A 23,979-nucleotide genomic window follows, 5' to 3' on the forward strand; every position below is an offset into this window, starting at 1 on the left:
TTCATAATTTTCACCAGCATCTTTCTGGTCCACATCACATCACATTTATTGTAATTTTTAATTCAATGAGTGACATTTTATTTTTTATCTGAAAAACATTATTATGAATTCAAGGGTCAGAGGTCACTGATTAGTGTTAAATTTAACCTTTTTGACCCTGTTTCCTTGAATAAATCACTAAGACTTTGATGCGGGAAGCTGAGATTTTGATTTGATTTTGTTCAGAGCACTAGGGACAAAGTTTCTGTAGAATTTCAGACCTGTCGGACGTCCAGAAGGGTCACAGCTGACTGTCCAGGCTCGTTTCTCGGCCTTCAAAGCCTAGATTTAGAAGCCTTTTGTCTAATAACGTCTACATCCTTGGGGTTATAAGGCTGAAAGTTTCATGCATTTGTCCGGGGCCTAAGGCCATCCACCATGTGCAATTTCAAACCCGTGCGACCTTCACAAGTGTCAAAGGTCGCTGATCTGTGACCTTTTTGACCCCGTTTCCTTGAATAAAACACCAAGACTTTGATGCAGGAAGATGAGCTTTTAATATGTGGTCCAGAATGTCTAGTAGATTGTGTGTGCAAAAGATTCAGAGCTCTGTGACATTCAGAAGGGTCACAAATAGCCAAAAAGCAATGCTCCTTTCTCTGACCTCATATTAAAGGAGAAATGCAATTCTTTAATAGCTTCCAGATGCTTTGGCCTATCAGGCTGAATTTTTAGCTAAAGGAGCTGGTGTACGATCAGGAAGTAGGGGAGCTGTGCATAAAGCCAATTGGTAAGTGTCAAAGGTCACAGGGGTCAAACATCAAAGTGAATCCAGCCATTCCTGCTTTTTCTCAACAAAACATACACGCTTTAAGTTATCATCATGAAATATTAATAGGTTGTATATCAGAGAGTCCTCTATCAGAATATTTTGGTCCCGTTGCTCTAGGGGCCCCAGGGGGCCCCGGGGGGCCACTTGGCTTTCCCATGCTCCCACAGAGTTGGGTCTCGGGGTGATGGATAAGGGCCTCACCATGAGTCCACAGGCCAAGTTTCAAGTGATTTGGTCGGTTTCTATGGGAACTGCGGCCTCAAGGATACAGAGGAATGCGACTGTTTGAAGCCCCGCCTCTCGAAAAGTAATGGCTCAATCAGGACCAAACACACATCTACGCGTTCGCCTTGGGCCCCCGAACCATATATTACGAAATCAGAACTGTACGACTTTTGGAAATGTGTTTTGTCTATTTTGGCTTTTCTGACTAAGAGGGTCTCTCACGCTTTAAGTCTGACAGACTCTGAGTCTGAAAAGCCGAAATAGACAAAACACATTTCCAAAAGTCGTACAGTTCTGATTTCGTAATATATGGTTCGGGGGCCCAAGACGAACGCGTAGATGTGCGTTCGGTCCTGATTGAGCCATTACTTTTCGAGAGGCGGGGCTTCAAACAGTCGCATTCCTCTGTATCCTTGAGGCCGCTGTTCCCATAGAAACCGACCAAATCACTTGAAACTTGGCCTGTGGACTCATGGTGAGGCCCTTATCCATCACCCCGAGACCCAACTCTGTGGGAGCATGGGAAAGCCAAGTGGCCCCCCGGGGCCCCCTGGGGCCCCTAGAGCAACGGGACCAAAATATTCTGATAGAGGACTCTCTGATATACAACCTATTAATATTTCATGATGATAACTTAAAGCGTGTATGTTTTGTTGAGAAAAAGCAGGAATGGCTGGATTCACTTTGATGTTTGACCCCTGTGACCTTTGACACTTACCAATTGGCTTTATGCACAGCTCCCCTACTTCCTGATCGTACACCAGCTCCTTTAGCTAAAAATTCAGCCTGATAGGCCAAAGCATCTGGAAGCTATTAAAGAATTGCATTTCTCCTTTAATATCAGGGCAGAGAAAGGAGCATTGCTTTTTGGCTATTTGTGACCCTTCTGAATGTCACAGAACTCTGAATCTTTTGCACACACAATCTACTAGACATTCTGGACCACATATTAAAAGCTCATCTTCCTGCATCAAAGTCTTGGTGTTTTATTCAAGGAAACGGGGTCAAAAAGGTCACAGATCAGCGACCTTTGACACTTGTGAAGGTCGCACGGGTTTGAAATTGTACATGGTGGATGGCCTTGGGCCCCGGACAAATGCATGAAACTTTCAGCCTTATAACCCCAAGGATGTAGACGTTATTAGACAAAAGGCTTCTAAATCTAGGCTTTGAAGGCCGAGAAACGAGCCTGGACAGTCAGCTGTGACCCTTCTGGACGTCCGACAGGTCTGAAATTCTACAGAAACTTTGTCCCTAGTGCTCTGAACAAAATCAAATCAAAATCTCAGCTTCCCGCATCAAAGTCTTAGTGATTTATTCAAGGAAACAGGGTCAAAAAGGTTAAATTTAACACTAATCAGTGACCTCTGACCCTTGAATTCATAATAATGTTTTTCAGATAAAAAATAAAATGTCACTCATTGAATTAAAAATTACAATAAATGTGATGTGATGTGGACCAGAAAGATGCTGGTGAAAATTATGAAAAAAAAGAAAAAAAGAAAGAAGTCAAGCCAACTTTTATGCACTTTATTGTTGAATTTTAACAATATAGCACCCTTTTTTTATTCAATGTTGAAAACAAAAAAGATGTTAAGACCTTTTAGTTACTAAGAAAATAATATAAGCTCAATTTGTTTTATTTTTTCATTTGCTGATAACAGCAAGCTCAACCAATCAGACACGTCGCTGATAAATATGAGGATTATGGGTAATGTAGTGCTTCTCTGTGATATGACATTGGAAACAAAGCATGTTTTCTTAAAATAAAGTTGATATTACACAGGGCTTTTGGACTCAGCAGAAGCACATAATATTGTTACACAGTCTTCCTTGGATGGTTACAGCGTTATGGCTAATAATCAGATCTTTCTTCAGAATATTGATTAAACAGAGCAGCTTTTTGAACGCGGAAGTGGTCTTCACCTGTAGAATCCACAACCCCCCCCCTCCTGGTCTGACGCAGCTTCCGACAAGGACGTAATTTATTTATTTATTGATTGATTATTCTGCACCAAACACCATGATCACTAAATAAATAAATAAATAAATAAATAACCGAAAGGACGTCCTTGCCGAAAGCTACGTCAGACACAGCAGCATCAGGTTCAATAAAGATTTAAGGAAAAGTTTAAAAAAAAAAAAAAAGTTTTCCTCTGCTCACAGCGTCCGTCAGTGCCGCAGCCGCCAGCCGGGTCGCAATATTTTTTTTCCTACTATGACCAGCCAAGACCCGCCTTACTAGGCCTCTGATTGGCTTATCACGATGCCCTCGACTCTGACGGTTAGGTTTAGGCAAAGACGGTTGGTTTAGGCGTGTGAAGGGAGTGGTTAAGGTTAGGGTAAGATGCAGGGATAGGCTTAGCCTTGCAGAGGCAGCCAATCAGAGGTGGAGTAAGGCGGGTCTTGGCGGGAGTTGGCTGGTCATAGTAGGAAAAAAAATATCGCAGCCGGGTCGGCTGGATCACTTGCTCTGAGCGTCACATATCGCCGCGAAGGGAACTGCATTAGAATCAACTGAAAGCCGAGCGCGTCAAAACCTGACGAAAAACGGGCACCTAATGAGTCAGGCATGTGACGAGGAGGGACAGTGACCGTTCGTCAGGCTGTTGACGCACTGGGGGTGAGAACGTGTTGTAAAAACAGATATCCAAAATCCCCACTGGAAATGTATGCAAATTAGCGCATATTTCATCAGATATTGCCTCATTTACATATTTAAACATCAAATTTGACAAAACTTGTAATACAAAAATATTTGTCTTAATTAAAGTGACAAACTTGGGAAGTTTCATGGTGATATCTGTCTTTACCCTATTCACCTATAGTGCCCCCCCCTTAAAGAAGGCACAGAATGATGGAGATGCTGTATCCATTATAAATATGAGCACTGCATAATACAGAGCCTTGCAAGAGTATCCATGCCCCTTGAACTTTTCCACATTTTGTCACATTACATGACACACTTAATGCATTTTATTGTGATTTTATGTGATAGACTCACACAAAGTGTGACACATACTGTAATTGTAAAGTGGAAGAAAACATTTTTTTTTTTACAAATAAAACTCTGCAAAGTGTGGCGTGCATAGTATGTGTTCAGCCAGTCAATACTTTATGAACCACCTTTCTCTGCAGTTACAGCTGCAGGTCTTTTGGGGTTTGTCTCTACCAGCTTTGCACGTCATCTACACACTGACATTTTTGCATGTTATTCTTTGCAAACTAGTTCTAGATCAGTCAGATTGGATGGAGAGAGTCTGTGAGCAGCAGTTTTCAAGTCTTGCCACAGATTCTTAATAGGATTGGGGTCTGGACTTTGACTGGGCCGTTCCATCCATAGCTCCATCCATCTTCCATCAACTCCCCGTCAGCTTCCCCGTCCCTGCTGAAGAAATGATGCTGCCACCACCATGTTTCACGGCGGGGATGGCGTGTTCAGGTTCATGTGCAATGTTAGGTTTCCACCTCACAGAGTTTTCGCTGTAGGCCAAAAAGTTCAATTTTGACCTATTATTTGTAAAAACTCTTGAACACCATGTGTCATTTTCATTCCACTTCACAATTGAGCTACTTTGTGTTGGTCTGTCACATAGAATCTCAGTTTGTGGTTGTAACGTGACAAAATGTGGAAAAGTTCAAGGGGTATGAATACTTTTGCTTTTTGTATGTGACCAGTCTTTGTCTCTAAAGCGGCGCCAGCTCTCCTCCTGTCAGGTACTCCACCGTGTCCCTGGCTTCTTGGAGGAACTTCTTCTGTGGTTTCACGCTGCATTAAGCTAATGTAGCCTTGTGGTGACTCATAAACTCGCTTCTCACTCCACTTGAGGCAGTTTATCAGACAAGTGCACGTCCTTCTGGAGCCACAAAAAGGTTTTATGCTGCTCCCCCCCCCCCCCCCCCCTTTGCTGTAGTACCCCCCATTTCCTTTCCTTTTAAAGCAGCTCTAATCAATTCTCTACATAGTGGACAGCTCTATGCACATCACTTCACACCTGGCACATGCATCTCAAGTGAGACCTGCTGATTGGATCTCACCTCCACATTCTATATGCAAATAAAGAGCTATTTGTTGTTTTTAGCCAGTCTGACTTCCAATGTGTTTATGAGAGAGAGGGCTCTGCAGTGAAATCAGGTTTTATCCAGTTGGAATAGTAAAATACTTTGTGTTCATGATGAGCTGGTTAGACTGAGGGAAGAGGACGCCAGCAGAGTGGGCGGTCCTTCAGTGTGGTCAGGATGCATTTTGCAATCATTGTGCTGAAACAATGTAGCCGCATGTGGCCCAGACCACCTATAGCATCAAATCAGCTGAGAATGACCGTCTGCACTCTCCTCACTCCTGCATTTAGCATCTGTAAGTAGTGTTTAGTTTGTTTCAATGCACCAACTTTCATCAACCCTGTTTCTAAGCAACAAGTCATACAGTAATGAGAGTTATAATGAAGCAACTTCATTTCACATTATACTCATTTTCGTTGGTTTTGGGGTGAACTTGGAATACTCCTTGTTGTTGTTTGGCTGCATCAAGCTGCTAAGTTGCAGGAAATGTACTCACAGTCTCTCCTTCCCGAGATACTGTTTTGAATAAAGGTCTTTTTGCAGAACATTATGATGTCACAATGAAGATTACCTTTGACTGTTACACAATCGTATCATTTAATTGGGCAATTGAGTTAAATTATGTCATGTTTAACGCCTGAATTGTGGCCAAAAACACATTTTGTGCCGACATAGTAACTTTGACATTGTAAAGGGAAATTGTGTAACTTCTCCTGTTATCTATTCACGAAAATCGATTATTTCGTTCAAAAGTATGTTTTTCATTACTGTAATCAGTAATCACCCCCATCAACAAACTGAAGTGTTCCAGTAAGCTCTGAATTAGCCGTTCTGATGCTGCCTTCACCTGCAGTCGGGCAGACGGCCGTCGGTAACAAACCAGATGTCATTTTAGTCACAGAAGTCCAGAGAAAGACGGTAAAACGTGGGTCAGGTAAACAATACCACATCGCCATGACAACATATTGTCACGTGTATTGTTTTGCCTCGTGCTGACGGACCACTTGTTTACATAGAGGCTTGTTTATGCCGTTACGTGCAGCGGCTGTCGTCCGTCTGCCGTCTGCCCAATTTCATGTGAATGCAGCATGAAAAATACGATTGAGTTGCTTGAGATACAACCACAACGCTAGATGGGAGGAATTCCTACACAATGTACCTTTAACCTTTGACCACTAAATTCTTAACAGTTCATCCTTTGTTTCCAATTGAATGTTAGTATGTTGTTTAGAAGATGCATTAATAAGATATAACATGGGGTGTCATTTAGCTTGGTGGGTATAGGTGCCCCTTATACAGAGGCTATAGTCCTTGCAGCAGTGGCCCTGGTTTGATTCCACCGGTGGCCCTTTGCTGCATATCTCCCCATTTCCTGTCTCTATACTGCTGTCCTGTTGATTAAAGGCCTATAAACCCAAAAGAATACTTTTAAAAAAAAAGATATCACGGGGCGGTGTTCAGCTCAGTTGGTAGAACACTCGCCCCATGTGTTGAGGTTTGAGTCCCGCGTCGAGCGGCCCTATCCTTCGTGTCATTCCCCCCTCTCTGCCCCCATTTCCTGTCTCTCTCTCAACTGTCCTGTCCATTAAAAGCGAAAAAGATATCACACTGGATGGATGGACGCCCCGACACAGCAGAGCCTCTGACAATCAGATTAGCAGCCTTTTGTGACATCACAAATACCAAAGTGTTAAATCTTTGTGGCATAGAAATAATGTATTCATTATCAATAGCAGAATTACTACAGCACACTCTAAACCCATATTGCATTTGCTCTGTGTTTCTACACTAATGTTTATACTATGCCTTTGAAACTTGCCTCTGAGAAAGTGATCACATCACAGAGCGTCTTACTCTCGTGGTTTGAGAGGAAGGGCAGAGCACACTAGAATGACAGGTGGCCCACTGGAGCATGGCAACCACCCCTGCTTTAAAGACAGTGGGAGAGGAACAGTCCTCAGTTGGCTAAAAGCAGATTCTTCTATCATTTATGAAGACATAATCAGAGCACCATGATGATGATGATGGTACTAGAAGACGGGCCTGGACAGGAAGCCAGGCTCATCCCCGGCAGAAAAATAGTGTACGTGTATGTGTGTGTGACTAAACGTGGCGGTGTGACAGGGGAAGCTGACTCTTGATACCTCGATGTTCTGCCAGGCGGCCTCTTAGCTGGAGAGCAAACGCTGATGGATGGTATCAGCGCCTCCAGATCCAGCAGGGATAATAGCTCGCACGAGGACACACTCCGGCGTTTCCGTGTCACCTGCATCTGTATTACAGAGCCGCACGCAAAGTGTGGCAAGTACACTTAGAAGAATTGGACGGACGGCCTCGCTGATTTTTATTCTTATCAAATTGCACAGAGGTGGGAGTGCAATTGTGGACGTATCTGCTGCATTTCAAACAGCGATAAGGCGCGGCCAGTTGGATTTCTAAGCCCTATTTTCATGCAGAGCGGCAATAACGATAACGCTGGGAGATAAAGGCTGGGATGTACATGAGCATTCAGGCAGAAATTTTCTTATTAAAGAACTGTCGACTCTATAGTGTGCTGTGTCTGCCCTTTGGATTGGGAGGCACATTTCCAAAGACAGGAGCTTATTGCTTTTGCTCATCAGCGGTAGGGAGAGGCAATAAAAAACGGCCACCAATTTTTCAGTGGGTGTGAAAACGAAGTGGACCTCAGGCAGGAGGACTGACCTTTAGTGTCTGCGTCCTAACCATCTGCAGCAAACAGACATGTAAACAAGGCAGACGCATTACTCATTACTGAAGAGGCAGAAATAATCTGTTGAACCCCAAAAGCCTGGAAAGGATGTATAACCTATTTGTTTTTAACAATATCCCCAAACCTGCAGGTTATACATCAGATGAACTTCTGTGCACAAAACAAATGTGGTCAGAGTCTGATAGAATCAGCAGCTGCAGGAAGCTGAGGACATTTGGTTGATATTTAAAATATCTTTTCAGGTAATGCAGGTAATACATGCCCATCATTCCCCTTGCAAACAGTGACATCATCAGTGGGCGTGTCATATTCTAGGCTGTGAAGACGAGCAGGAAGGAAGCGAAGGCAGCAACACTGCAAAAACTCAAAATCTTTCCAAGAATGTCTTATTTCTGGTCAAAATGTCTCATTTATAGTCAAAACTAATCTCTTTCCACTCAAAATAAGACTCATCACCTAAAAATTAACTTGTTTTTTCACTTGAAATAAGTAGAAAAATCTGCCAGTGAAAGCAAGTTTTGTAATAAGAATGAAAAACTTGCCCCACAATCAGATTATTTTAAGTGAAAATATGCTTTAAAGAAGTAAAAAGTGTCTAAAAACAAGCTACTTTTAATGTGATGAGTCTTATTTTTAATGAGATTTTTTTTGACTGGAAATAAGACAAATATTCATGGTAAGATTTTGAGTTTTTGCAGTGAATATGGGGGAAAATAATTTGCATTGGTTTGCTAAAGAAACTACATTTTTGGTGGTAATTTGGGTGTCAAGAAAAGCCAGAAAGCAGCACAAGAAAGAACAAGTTGTTTGCCGAAATTGCAGAAGAGATGGCCAAGTCTGGGTTCACCCCAATCCCAGACCAAATAATTAATAAACTTAAAAACTGAAGAAGGATTACCAAGACAGACTTTCTGAACCGTTTGTTTTTTAATTTGTTGCAAAGACACAGAATCTGAACCCAGAAACAGACACATGCTGAGCCAGATGGGAAACATGCTCCTCACTATGTCCACCACGACCAATATGTTAGACACTGATGAATGAACCAAACTTTAAGAGATACTGAGGCCACAGGATGATCACTTGCATCTCCTCTACTTTTTTTCCAAACATATACTTATTCAAATGAGTTCCCTGTGAATTCTATGTCCCAGCAGGAGGGAGATGCTTTCAGAAAAACATCCTCTTACAGTCAGAAATAAAATCATTTTAATATTGTTCGTCCTTTCAAATGCATATCAAACTTCACCGGGATGAAATGGGCCTGTAATACCGATCAAGTGGCATCGTATTATTGCGTACGCTCTGTGGCTTCTAACTTTTTTTTTTTTTTTGAAAAGTTGGACAGACATCCGAAAAGACAGGAAATCTTTCCTTTCTATTCAGCCACAGCACCTCACATTTGATAGATGCTTTTGGAAGTGAGTAAACATGGTCCAAGTCCAAACACTATTGATTGATTCTGTGGCCTCATGTCTGGATAAACACAACAGGATTTTAGCCAAATAATCCTCTCATTAAGTCAGAAGACTCTACAGTAGTTGTGGTGATGGTGGTGGGGGATCTGATGAATTAATACCAACACTGTGTCATGATGTCAGTCTCATCTTTGTTATTGTTTGGACCTGCTGAGGCAGAAATTGGAATATTTGTATTCAACCATCTGTAAAAAAGTTAAAATAAATAAATGATAATAATAAAATATTGTAGAAAAGTCACCACAAATGACTTCATGCAGCTGTTTATTTCTAAATCCAGCACACACACAGCTTCAGTGTTAGTTTCGATTTGTTTCTGAACAGTGGAAAGTTACATTTTCACTCTTTCAAATTTGATTTGCCTGCCAGCTGCTGCTCAGAGCTGCACCGCTGTGTCCGTCTGTTGTCACAACACCAGAGACGATGAGCTAACTCTGAACCAGCTAACATTAAGTGTATCAGTACTGTACCATTTCAGGAAACAAACATGTTAAAGTGAATGGCTGAAGGTGACTCAGGGTGAACAGACACCGTTGGTTTCATTCAGTGACTTCATCAGAGCTCCTTCTATTCACTCAAACAGCTTCCTACTGTGACCGAGGCTGATAATTACTCATTACTGTCTGCAGCTTTACAGTAAGTACATTGTGTCAAACATAGCTCCCTGTAAAATACCCACAAACTGTCAGTGTATAACTGCAGTGTCCTCCCCAGACGAATACAAGGGACTCGCACAGTCAAGTTTTCTTCTAAAAGAAAACCTCAGTGAGCGTTGAACCAGTGCACAAGAAGCAGAAGTTAGAAATAGTTAATCAAAGAGCATCAGTCTAACTCTGAATGTAAAAACAAATGCAGAGACCATGATGGATGTATGACATTTACATTTGCATCATCAGGAAGGTCACAGTCTCCACATCTCTGGAGGCATCTGATGTTTTCGTCCTCGGAGCTGCAGTGGCATTTAAAGGGATAGTTCAACATTTTTGGAAAATTGGCCCATTGCCATAATCCCTATAGTTATATATATATAGTATAGAGTCACAAGGTCACCACTTGTCCACCAGAGCGTTTTGGAGTTGTTGGATTGTGTATTTGATGAGTTTGATGAGGGAAACCAAGAAATCCCATGAGCCTCCGTAGCGTAGCTCTGAGCAGCTCGTGGCTCTGCTCCGCCGTTCTCAAAATAGCTTGCACCGACAATTAAAGTTACCAAACCTACTCCTAAAACTATATGGATTATGGCAATGGGCCAATTTGCCAAAACGTTGAACTATCCCTTTAAAGCTCATTTTTACATCAACACTTGCTGTGCTTCATCAGGACCATGAGAGTGAAATGATCCACTGCTGAATGTTTTCACTGGACCTTTTACTTCAACAAGAACCAAGAGATGAGTCCAGCTCACTGATTGGACATAAGGGAGTGATGTCATTCAACACTTTCTATTCTATCTCTCTTAGCTGTATTTTATGTACTCTCTCTCAAAGGCACAACTGATTGCGTTATTATTACTGTACAGATTGAAAACAAGGCATCTTGTCAAACAACATGGTGTCTGACCTCAGGACTGTCAGATCACTCTGAATGGTCAAAACTTAATACTTTTGTGTCACCATGGTTACCAAATGATTTAAAGAAAGAAAGCTTTTGATTATGAACAACTATGAGATTGCAGATATATTTGTAGTTTGTCTTTTGAATTCCCATCTACTATCACCAGATACAGAGGTTGGAGCATCAACAAGCTGCTCAGAGTTTAACATCTGCAACAATTTGCTTTGGATTTGAGATTCTTGGAAAGTGATGCTCACACACTGATGGCGCACACTCGTATACAGCAGGTTGAGGTTGATATTTTCCACTGAAAATAGAATAGTTTATATCCATGGCCGCTGTTTCAAATACTGACCTACAGCTCACACTCCCATCCTCTAATGATTAGTTGCAGAGCTGTGAGGGGCCCGCGGCTGCTGACCTCAGATCAGCGTGATTACTGCTCTCGACAAAGAGCCCTCTGAGTGCGCTGGACACTTCAAACATGCCAACAACACAAACACCCACCGTCATGTCAGTTCTAAACACCTTTCTGTTGACAGCATTTCTACCGCCTGAATGACGCACACAAACTAACGCTGCTCCTGAACGACTAGGAGTGTGACACAGACACACATTACTTCCCATCACCTCAGTTCTCTGCATGTTTTTCGATTTCATGCCCAAAAAAATATATAAAGCCCACTTCTCAGATTTGGAGATCCTTGAGATTCAAGGGTGAAATTCTGGCTCCACATCACAACCAAAAAGAAATCTCATCCATTGTCCTTGGATTGAGGCCAATCTGCCCAGATTTGACTCTGAGATATCCCCACAGAAAAACCAGCAGAAGTGGGAAAAAAAATCTTCCTCATGTGGAAAAACAGACAGTAGAACAACAACTTACCGTCATCTTTCACCAGAACCTCCTTCTGGCACATGTCCTGCACGTTCACCGTGCAGTTGACGATGAACTCTGGGGTGGAGCAGTCGTGTGTCATCTCCTCACACTGGTAGCACTGGATCTGCAGAGCCAGTCCTGCAACACACACACACACACATACACACAGAGACAGACACATAATCAATTATTGAATCCATCTATTTTCATTTTCATATAATTTCCACCAGGTGCAATTACTTCCACCTCCACCAGCAATCATTTGCATCCTCATATATTTATTTCCTCAAGTATCCTGAAATAAAGAATTTATGCAAAAGTTTCACCTCAAACTAAAGTCCAATTTTATGTTGGTTCGATGTTCTGGTCTCTTCTGTTCTGGCTGTTTCAAATTGATGTGACAGAAGCGCTCAATTATTTAGCAGAATTGGAGCTGGTGATACATTTATCGAAGCAGCACTTTGTTGCAGCATTTCATCATATCTGGCTTTGATAGTTCGATATTTCACCATCACCGCGGAGACTGACTTGTTTACAGTGAATGAGCTTTATTAAGAGTTGAGTAGTCTGAGTGGTAAAGAGTTGCCCTCCGGTCATGCCAGATGATGACAGGTCATGACAGGTAAGAGTCGGTTTGTTCTGTCAGAGCTAGCTGGCTTTTGAAATGTCTGGTTTTTAATGTAGCACCATGACGACACATGGTTCAATAATAGTGGGTAGAACATTTCATCAGGTCATTTAATTTGCACTCCATGGCCATTTCAAGCAGCTTTCAATACTACAGCCATTTCTCCCTTCAACAGAAGATACAGCATTACTAAAGTATAAAGCACTTCCCATCTTTTTTTATATCTGTCGAGTGCAATTTAAGGAAAAAGCTTCAGAGAAGAAAGTAATTACTCATAGAGAAGTACTATTAGATTACACTTGGAGTACTGTTACTTTTTCTATTTTATGCTGATTTCCTTGAACTCCTCAGAGACAAATGTTTTACCTTTTTTTAATCTCACTCCATCTCACTCTACTAAATTACAATAAAGGTACATCTTTTTCATCCAAAGGATATGATCAATTTATAAAATGTGATGTTTTTCACCTTTAATCTTCCAACACAATAGAAAGTAATCGTGAGTTCAACCTCAACAAGCCACAATACTAAATAACTGATTTGTATTAATGCCCTCACAATTTATTTATAACCTTTTTTTAACCAGGTTTGTCCCATTGAGATCCAAGATCTCTTTTGCAAGAGAGACCTGACCAAGAATGGCAGCACATAAAGTTTCAACACATCGTCACATTAATCATAGACAAAAAAGAAAGAAACAAATAGAATACAAATAACAATTGAATTTTCAAAATTAGTTAAAAGAATTCACAAGATTAATCAAACATTTGCACTCAAATAAAACATTTGCACTCCGGAAGCCTGGATGTAATGGAATTTATCATGGACTTGAATACATTCAGAGATACCAGACTTTGGAGTTTGAGCTCTGACTGCAAAATGTTCCATGTACTCGGAGCAGAAAATCTAAAGGTTTTCTTCCCCGTTTCTGTTCTCACCTTAGGAACAGTAAAATGACAAAAGTCCTGAGAGAGATTAAAGGGATTAAAAGGGATGATAAATAAAATGGAATCATCTCAAGAATAGCCTTGTAAATCAGCACATACCAATGGCCGAGTCGGCGCACATATAAAGATGGCCAATTTACTTTACTGTATACGACACAATGATGAGTTAGAGCTCCAAGAGTCTGATAAATAATCTACAGTACTACTGTGTTACTTTGCGTTATTGGTACTTTGACTTCTGATATGATCTTTTCCTCCAGTAAAAATGTGAATTTGCTATTTGATTATTATGAGATTGTTGAGCTGATTGTTCGACTCGTGGATGTGAAGGTTCTCCATCACTGAGTCACTCAGTCGCATCTTTGGCTGAGGAGGAAAACATCGTTTCTCTGTGACTCCGTGGCTCGTGCGTAAAGCTACAGGAGAAGCCTCTGGCTGAGGGAGACGCTCACAGAGACTGAGCTCCACACTGTTGATCAGCAGCCCCGATCAAAACTTATCTGGATCTGTTCATACGCACCGGGGCGCAGAGGCACCAGCCGCTTCACACACCAGAATATTTTAAGATACAGTATTTAACTTAACAGACAATCTTACATCCACAAATTCAAGTCCAAAATCAGAAACAACTTTAGAGAAAGACCGCGCTGCGTTTCCCACCAAAACCTGAACACCACCCTTCTTCCACCAGCGGCTCTGCGCTCCAGCTCCAGAGAGCATGGCAATGAAAGAAAAAAACAAGCGCTTTGGAAGTTTTGCTGTAAAACCACAGTCTAACAGATGCTTTACATCCCGAAGAAGTGGCGAGAAAGAGACAGACAGAGAAGCTGAGTGTGACCATACCTGAGCTGAAGAAGAACAGGAGCAAAGTTGAGACAGTGAAGAGCCGCATCGTCCGCTTAGTGCGACTCTGAGCAGAAACATGAGAGACGGGTGTTCGCCGGCTCGGAGGCGCAGAGACAGAGACAGAGACGGAGCTGCAGCCGGCAGCCTGGCATGCTGAGCATCACACCTCCTGCGATGCCTCACATATCTTACCCTCTGCCGCGCGCGCTCACACCTGCGCGTACACGACTACATTGTGTACCATGTGATCTCAAGGTGTGCGTTCTGAAGTCCCCCTCCTCAGCCTGCTTTCCTCTGTTTATTATGATTACCAGGGACCTTTTATATCATATCTGTGCATCCCACTTGGATACATTTGCTGCTGCTCCGAGGAGCTGATTTCACCACTGGGATCAATTAAGTTTCAGAAAGTGTCTAAAACAATCTAACAGACAGAATAGTGTCTATATTTTTTTGCTCTTCCTTCTCACTTGGCCAAACAACTCCAGAATTTTAATTTTCTTTGTTTATAGCTCATCATTAAGAAGAAATTACACCATAAACTCAGAATACAGATTTAGTGCTGTGACCTCCAAAGTCCCCAGTTAATCTTATTTATCTCAGAGCTAAAAATCAGTTTATCACCATCCCCCAGTTTGATCCCATGGATGGAATCTATTAAAGATAATAGCACACACCTACTACTCTGATTATAATAAGAAAATAAAAATGTTTTATTCATTGCTGTTGAATTTTGGTCAGATGTCATGCAGACACAAAGATGTGTGGAAAGCTAAATTCAAACCTTAAAGCAGATATCAGTGGAATGTTTTTGTTAATATAAGTCCTAAATAGTCCTATTTTCCGTCAGCAATCACTTACATGAAGTATTTCAGCCTAAACACGAGTCTCTCCGTCACTCTGCTCTGCTGTAACCCGAGGAGAACATTTTCCTTGTGGGATACAAGTGTTATCCAATGAGGAGAGAGAACGGCATGAAGGGCTGTGTGTGCAGCCAAGGGATGCGCGTGAATGTGGTGACGTAGCACGAGGACCAATTGATGCCTGACAAGGGCGGGGGCTGCTAACTCATGGTGCGTTCAAAGAAACTCGTACTTTGTGTTTTTCCTTCCTGTGAAGTCATACCAGTTCGATCTGGTACGAGTTCACGGGTCGGAAGTTACGAGTGGCCGTTATAGGGAACTTTCACAGACAACAGGATGGTAAAAACACGAGCTACGGGTTACCTGGAACGCTACCAAGTCGTAGTTGTGACTTGAAGCTGTAACTTACGGTTTCAAAAGCCTGCCTTGAACGCAGCATTAGCCGAAACGGCCGTGAAGCTGATATCTGCTTTAAAGCATAAAGTTATTTTGACATTTTCTGCAGCATAACTTTTATTTGACCAGTTTTATTTCAGTATGTGCATATTTATTGCAAATTAGAAAGATAAAGCTAGCACTGAGATGCAGTTCCTCTAATGACCACTAGGTTGGTTCCAACAGTCAATGTTACGATGTCTGACTTTACAGCAGAAATAGCCTAAACATGTTTTCAGCCAAGAAACACTTCTGATTTCTACAGATATTTAAAAAAAAAAAAAAAAAAAATTCTTTACCTTTACATTTTCTTATGGCTAAACTGAGGAACACTGTTTCGTTTATTTGTCATAGCTTTTAATTTCTCTAATCAGAACATGATTTCTCTTGTTTTCCCCGAGGTTAGTAGAAATCTTACAAACCGAGGCTGTTAATTGTCCTTTGATCTTATAGGAAACAACTCCAAACCACTAAACCATTAGTTCCCAACCTGTGGTCCAGGCTTCCCTTAGGGGGACGTCGGAGATTTCAGGGGGTCCACAGAGCTTTGTCTGCTCTGAGGTTGTGAGGTCATCAAAATTTTGTGCATATTTACATTTTAAAATCCCAATAACACCACCCAGTTGGATAATCAAAATAATGTATAAACAAAGACAATAGGAACAAAAACCTACAACAGTTTATTGTTGTGGCAGAAAGAGGTGAAACAAAAGAGGAATCAGATGGTGGAGATACAGGTGTCAGATAGGGTAGGGATCTCTTTATTCCAGCACGGCCCCGTAACCAGCTTAGGCTCCAGATATCTTCCAACATTACAAAGAGTGACATGCCTTTGTATACCAAACCCAGGCAGGGTTTGGTATACAGGTGTATGTGTATGTGTGTGTGTGTGTGTGTGTGTGTGTGGGGGGGGGGGCAGCTCAATATCACTTATCTTGGACTTTTGGTCATATAACTTGGCTCTTCACTATTGTGTATGTGTGTGGTGCATTTCCCAATATTTCCTGGCCTTCCAGCTGTTATTCTTGACTTGCTTGGCGCCTGTACGGGTCATGGTAACCTGGTTCAAAACTCGGGTGTTCTGGGTTTCGCAGCAATCCTAATGGCGCCCTACCAAGGACATGATGTGATGTGATTTGCACTCTCATTCTCCTACATTATTTTATTTATTTATTTTTTAACTTAGTTTTTATTTCAGTTTCATTCAAAATCATACATACAGAATCAAATTCATCATAGGATCTCTTTCAATACAATGTAGTGCTTATAGGGACATGATAACAATTATGACCCAACAAAGGAAACAGAGACTGTAATAACAGAAAGATAAAATTAAATAAAACAAAAAGACAGAAATATAAATAAAAAGAATCAGATTAATAATATAGCATGGATTCAAATTGTATAAGGGGCTCCTCATTGTATTAGCATACCCATGGCAGGGCTCCACCTTTTATCAACTGTTTATTTTTGTAAATAAAAGTTTGTATAACTTTATTATTTTGATGCGTCTGTAAAGGCAGGAGTTGTGGATGGTGGGGTGGGCCTGGCTTAAACCAAAGTTTAGTCATGGGACCAATAGTTTTAATGAACAAATCATAAAACAAGAGGTAAAACAACATGTGCCCAAGGACAATATTGCAGGCAGTGAAACGCATCATAAGTTAGGCAGGGTTAAGTGAAGGAGCTAAGTGCAGAGGCACAGCGGTGTCTGCTTCGGCTTTGTGAAAGGAGGCACTTTTTAAAGGTATTTCAAAAATAACACCGTCTGCAACACTTGGTGGGTAAAAATCGGTTGGACACTCTTTCACAAATTCAAAAGATGGATTAATCTCCTGTGCGCTGCACAGTGTGGCCCATTATTTCATACAGGGCTCCAGAAAAGAAAAAGAAAACGTCTGAACAATTCCTTCTCAACTCTGCTTCACAAGTATAACCCTCAGTGCAGAGCCAGACACCATATCAGCCTGTCCTAAACCAGACCCCAAACTAATTTATAGTGTATATGCCTCACTACACCTACCAGCACCCTGCTGCATAAGGAGTAAGAGGATTTCAGTGCAGAAAAAAAAAAACCAAGATGAGGGCAAACTGCTGATGTGCAGCAAAGAAGGGTGGTGTTATGCTTTGCCATTGTTTACTGGTCTCAAGAGAAGCAGATTTTACTCATTTTCAATCCTCTGTCCAAACTCCAGCAGTTTTCCTCCGAGTTGTCGTGAACAACCTGTTTAATTAGTGGATGAAACAGTGTGTCAGCGCTGCATCAAGAGGCTGCGCTGAAGTTGTTTGTGATTTACTGGGCTAATCAGCTTAATTGGAACTTGGATAATTACACATTAAGACACAATTAAATATTATGAATCTCTACTTTGGCGGAACTTTAAATTAGCCAAATTAACTAATGGTCATTTTCATTGCATTTTGGGCGATGAGAAGATTTACACTGGCAGCTGAGAAGCTTTTTACTCTGAAACGAGACGTCCAGGAAGATAATGGAGCGATTCCTCGCTGGTGTGAAAGTATGTAAGGACGTAATGGGCAGCTACTGAAGCTGTCACTTGATTAAAAGATGGTCCAGTATTTTAGAAGAAAATTGTTCCTGGCTGTTTTAAGATTCAATGTTTTCTCTGCATTAGAAGTAGCAGAAGCAGTAAGTGCAGTATTTAAGGAGTTGAACTAAATGTGCAGCAGCTGTAGTTTCTCTCTACTGCAGCGTCTCTGTCATAACATGACTGATGGCACACTGGAGCCATTATGCATAGAGCATTTTAAAAGAACAACACTAATCAATGATGACTGACCATCAGATCAGGGAGAAACCCGTCTGCATACACAGAGTGCCCTGCATCTTAAGGTGGAATATTTTTAAAACCAAATGGGCAAAATTTACTCAATCTATAAGGTTGTTGTCTTTGAAAAATGTTATTTAATTAGCTGCTATAAATCAAAAGACGGTCATTATGTCAGAGACAGTAAGTAAGTGAGTAAAGCATCGACTCTGACAGCTCAAACACCACAAGGTTACAGGAACCTTCCTACTTCCTGAGGGGCAGTTGGCTTCCCTGGTTGTCACTTAAGTCCACTACTTAAATGTTACTCTGTTGTAATCAGGGATGATGTTCTGCTGTGTTTCGTCTCTATACGTTCACTTCAGTCCAGGTTTAATGAGCTGACCTTCACAGATCTGGGAGTGTGGCCCTCGTAATGAGAAACAAACACATCATTTTCTGTAAACTATAAGCATCTTTGTGATTCCTGCAATCACAAATGTAGCTGACAGTCAGAACCCAGTGGCTGCTGCAGGTTTGTCATGGGCAGAGTTCAAGACAGTTTTGAATTCAGGCACTAACGTTGGACCAGATGGTCTGAGACCTCCAATGCCCTCATGTGTCCCGGAGCCAAAGCAGGAGAAATTCTACTTTGGCTGAAATGATGGCGTTTTCACTCGAGCTTGTTTCCTGCTTATTATCTCATATGAATTATATGCATAGATTTTCCATCAGTAAAATACATTCAAGTTCTACAGACATTCCTTCCTGCCCATGGCAACAGAAGTATGGTCTGGTGTGATTGTAATAAGTGTAATTATTAACAAAGATGACCTAAAACCTATTAGTAGAGTAAAGTTATTCTAGACTTTATTGAAAAGAGTAAAAGGCTGGTAACTTATTACATCTACCTGGATACAGTTACTGTAGCTTTACATAAAAACTTGAAATGTTTCAAAACAACCATTGTCATATTAACATGTTATATCTCAACATAAAATCCATACATTGACCACTTTCTGATATGATATGGTATGATACTATAACATGTTAACTTGTTGGCATTACACACATCCAGGGTGCATTTTACCCTTAGACAGACTAAGCAGAGTTTTTTTTTGTGTGTGGCTAGACTATCCAGCTCTAGATTCAACGGACAGATATGGTCTTGGCATCTATCTTCTAACCTCACTCTGGCCAATAGATCAGACACATTTCCTGAAATCTGTTGAGGTTAGGAAAAGATTGTATGGACAGATGATAACTACAGACAGGAGCCGTGCAGCCAGGCTGCCAGTGTTTTCCACACAAACACAAAGCTCTACATCATTTAGTTCACTGTATTAACCTTCCTATAAAATATACTAATACAGAATCACTGCATGTAAACAGAGTTTGTGGTTGTTACTTATGAGTCTAAATGCACCTGAGTGCCCACCCACATTACTATTCATGTGTTGTACAGTATGTGTCTCTCCCTGCATGACTTTAGAAGGACATGGATGTCAGCCTTCATTACTGTTTCTTATTGCTTTTAGTTTTCATCTGACAGCAGCGTTGGCACTGCCCAGCAGGAGTCTGAGCAGATCTGGTCCAGTGCTCGTGACAAGTTGGTTGGTATTCTGTTAATTGTTTATTTTATGTGATATAAAAGAATAAGAGTTGCTGTCGTCTTTATGTGATATAAAAGAATACAAGTTGGTTGAACCACTCATGTAAAGATTCCTCTCTGGTGTTTCCTGAGGAGAACAGACTTTGGGTCCGAACCCAGCAGACTCCCATGTTAAAGGGATAGTTCAACATTTTGGCAAATTGGCCTATTGCCATAACCCCTATACTATAGTTTTAGGAGTAGGTTTAGGACAGCAGAGCAGAGCTGTGAGCTGCTCAGAGCTACGCTACTGAGGCTATTGGAATTTCTTGGTTTCCTTCATCAAACTCATCAAATACACGGAATACACATGGAGTTGTTGGATTGTGTATTTGATGAGTTTGATGAGGGAAACCAAGAAATCCCATGAGCCTCCGTAGCGTAGCTCTGAGCAGCTCACGGCTCTGCTCCGCCGTTCTAAAAATATCTTGCACCGACAATTAAAGCAGAAGTAAGTGATATATTTGTGTTAATATAAGTCTTAAATAGTTCTATCTTCCGACAGCAATCACTTACATAGAGTGTTTGGACTGAAACACGGGTCTGTCAGTCACTCTGCTCTGCTCTGAGCCGAGGAGAAAACATTTATCGTATCCTACAGTTTTTATCCAATGAGGAGAGAGAACGGCATGCAGGGCTGTGTGTGCAGCCAAGGGACGCCGTGAATGTGGACGTAGGGACGAGGACTGTTATGGTGCGTTCAAGGAAACTCGTATTTTTCCGACCTGTGAAGTCGTACCAGTTCGATCTGTTACGAGTTCACAGGTCGGAAGTTACGAGTGGCCGTTATAGTGACTTTCACCGGTAAAACAGGTCGGAAAAACACGAGTGGGTTGCCTGGAACGCTACAAAGTCGTAAGTTGTGACTTGAAGCTGTAATTTACGATTTCAAAAGCCTGCCTGGAACGCAGCATTAGCGAAAACAACCGGACCACTTACTTCTGCTTTAAAGGTAACGAACCTACTGCTATACGGATTATGGCAATGAGGTAATTTGCCAAAATGTTGAACTATTCCTGGTGTATGGTTTTTACCTCTACAGTTAATTTCCTCCGTCATAATGACCATGTAGGTTTGAATTTTTATTCAACTCCCCTGTTAAAGTTAAAGTGTAGAATTGAATGTGTGGCAGCTTTGAGTGACAGCTTGGTGCTAGTCACTCTCTGCCTAGCCGCCAGTTGTCAAACCAGTAACACCTCAGCTAATTTGAGTCACTGAAAGTCCACACATACACGCACATGCCACACCTTTTTGCCCATTTTGGATTAAATAGGAGTTTTGGTGTCACGCACATGGCAGAGCAGTCCACTCTGAGCCTGGGGTGGATGACATGATCTCCTCTGTTAATATATTTTTGGAACCTATTAATTCAGTCAAGTGTAACAAACCACAATGCAACATGCTTGATGTACTGTAAGTATTGAAATAGTTTATTTTTTCGTCTTTGACATAAAGAATATAAGCAATATACAATTTCAATAATTCGTACTGCTAAGGTGACTGTCACACAAGAACATCACTGTTATTATTGGGTTTTGAAAAAAAAAGACATTTAGAGGGAGAATTACTGTTAATAGTGAGTAACAATATGTGCAATACATGGTAAATTACACTCTTCGGTGCTGAGTACAAATACAGGGCATTAGAGTAAATGTTAGAAAAATACAATACTCTTGTGAGAGTGACGCTCTTTGTTATGCGAGCCATTTTTAAAAACACAGACACCATGCTCCACCTACCCGTATCAATACAGCCAATCTATTCCCTGATCCGTTAACACCTCATTTCACCTGCGTGCGCTACATATTTCATTTAGTTCATAGCTCTGCACTGCTATTGGCGTAAACACCGCTGCATTTTTTGTTTTTTTTTGTACAAATATTACCTCACATATACATGTAGCAAGTGAGCAAAGATTTAAAGAAGAGGTAAATACAGTAGATGACATGACTAATGGTATTGTGCAAGGTTACAGTGCTTTATAGTTCTACATCACACGTCTCTAGTGTTTGAAAAGAATATGGCTATAATCACTATGACAGGTCTGATATGTAAGATTCAGTTGCATTCATTTTCATGTATATGTGATTATGTGATCAGAGCAATGTTTGGCAATATGCATTTTGGCAAATATCTACACGTGAAAGGTCTGTATGTGTGTGTGTATGTGTGTGTGTGTGTGTGTGTGTGTGTGTGTGTGTGTGTGTGTGTGTGTGTGTGTGTGTGTGTGTGTGTGTGTGTGTGTGTGTGTGTGGAGGGGGTGTTGCAAAGCAGTGCTAAAAGACTGTCAAATATGTCAGGATGCATTCAAGACACCAAAAACGTTACTATAAAGGACACAGCATACATAATAGAGAGAAAGAGAGAGAAACTGAGCAGCCGCGATGAGATATCTTACAGCTTAAATGTACAGACAAAAACAGACAAGAGGACGGGTAAATATCCTTAAAACATTACAAGAAGTGAAGAAGTGTTCACCACCGGCTGCAATGAAACAGTTGCACATGTTAATCCACAGCATCTATCAGAGACAATAAACGGTATTTTCCCTGAGCTAGCACGACAATGTCCACTATATATGTGCCTACTGGGTGCTTTTCAACTAAGGTTACATGCAAAACTCACTGCTTTGTCTTGATGTCATAACTGTGGAAAACATGCAAAGAAAAAAGAAGAATAAGAATTCACATATGCAGAGTTTCATTTCAAGAGGAGATGCTCACTGTGTTAATGGAAGTGAGCCTCATTGTGCTTACAGAGCTGCGGCGGGTCATAAATACTCATCAGTGCACATCAATTTTCACATATCAGTATTATCCACCTCTTGTGAAGAAACTCCGATGGACACGATGATGCATATCAGATTCAAATGGTGCTTTTTTTTTTTAGGATGGGTGCATGCAAGGTCGATATCAACACTGTGACAATAAAAAAAGTTAGTGCACACATTACTCAGTCAGATATAGAGCTCATGAATGGCAATCAGTAGTAAGTGCTGTACATAAGGTAGTTCTTTTCAGGATGGAAATCGATGCTTGAGATTATACGGCTCCATCTGTTGCTTTGCTTACATTAAATCTAAAGCAGAATAAAGATCTCCACATTTATTATTAAAATGTTCACACACATGGCTGGAACATGAGCTACATTAAACCTTTTGTTCTGCGAGAAGTGTTACATCTGGTGCCATTGTGGGTGTCTGGTAAGCAAACTGGGTGGTGAACGGTTAAAAAATAAAAGCAAAGTCAAGTGAAGCTGTGATCAAAGAGGCCACGATTTACATTTCAGCTTCTTCTGGCCCTGTTTGGAAGCCAGGAATGATGACACAGTGGAGGTGACTGTGCTCCTCAGTGATAAGTTGGAAGCTTGTTGTTGTTGCAGTACCAGTTTTTACATCGTATGACATGGTATTGCTTACATGTACAGAATTTGGACAGTTCTCTGTGTAAAACTGATTCAATCAGACACAAATAAGAGAAAAGGTTTCACCTCTCTGCCAATGCACAGAGCAGCCATCTTGGATTTTTAGGTTGTGGTTTATGAATTCCTCCAACCTTGGCTGTCGGGTGTGCAACTTGGATGTGACGGTGGTGATACAGTAGTTGCTACGGGGGCTAACCTGCTGTGGTTACAGGGAATAAGATTTTGCAAAGGTTTGTTCTCCAAGGGAGGAAAGAGCCAGGTCTGTGAAGCTGTGGTGATGCAGCAACTGAATATCAGGTGTTCACAGCTGATGCCAGTGAGCCGCAGACCTCCAAAATGGCTGCCAGGGTGGGGGGGGGGGGGGGGGGGGGGGTTCATTACAACATCTGAGAGGCTACTGAGTATCTCAACACTGCACCAAGCACAGGTGGAAGCGTACAATGCCAAGCTTGCTGCTCGCTGTCCAGTTTCTGAGCGTTTCATCCGCAGTCCCAGACACAGAGTCCAGACTGTGGGATTTAGGGATCGTCCATGTGAGTTAGAGAGATAAATCCAACTGATTGCTCCGTTCCTCGCTTCAGGTTGAATCACTCAGCTTGAGAAACTCTGAAACGGAAGAAGATGTAGAGCCGAGTGAGATGCTGCTGCCACAAAATAAAGTCCAAAATGATCTGCCA

General features: G+C 41.4%; 2 protein-coding genes across 2 annotated transcripts in view; both read right to left on the minus strand.

The window, feature by feature from the left end:
• LOC311004572 (ly6/PLAUR domain-containing protein 1-like) overlaps positions 1–14,208 on the minus strand; it is a gene marked incomplete at both ends in the record, with an annotated part of 28,775 nt that extends 14,567 nt beyond the window's left edge. Inside the window, 2 exons of the mRNA XM_083996683.1 lie at positions 11,748–11,879; positions 14,160–14,208. Coding sequence (XP_083852809.1) covers positions 11,748–11,879; positions 14,160–14,208 — 181 coding nt within the window. The remainder of the gene's footprint in view (positions 1–11,747; positions 11,880–14,159) is intronic.
• A 7,934-nt stretch (positions 14,209–22,142) lies between these two features.
• The window catches only part of LOC311004966 (nck-associated protein 5-like), a 65,593-nt gene continuing 63,756 nt past the window's right edge, over positions 22,143–23,979 (minus strand). Inside the window, exon 13 of the mRNA XM_083997211.1 lies at positions 22,143–23,908. Coding sequence (XP_083853337.1) covers positions 23,907–23,908 — 2 coding nt within the window. The 3' untranslated portion in view covers positions 22,143–23,906. The remainder of the gene's footprint in view (positions 23,909–23,979) is intronic.

The sequence above is a fragment of the Trachurus trachurus genome (assembly GCF_905171665.1).
Source record: "Trachurus trachurus genome assembly, chromosome: 21".
Taxonomy (NCBI): Eukaryota; Metazoa; Chordata; class Actinopteri; order Carangiformes; family Carangidae; genus Trachurus; species Trachurus trachurus.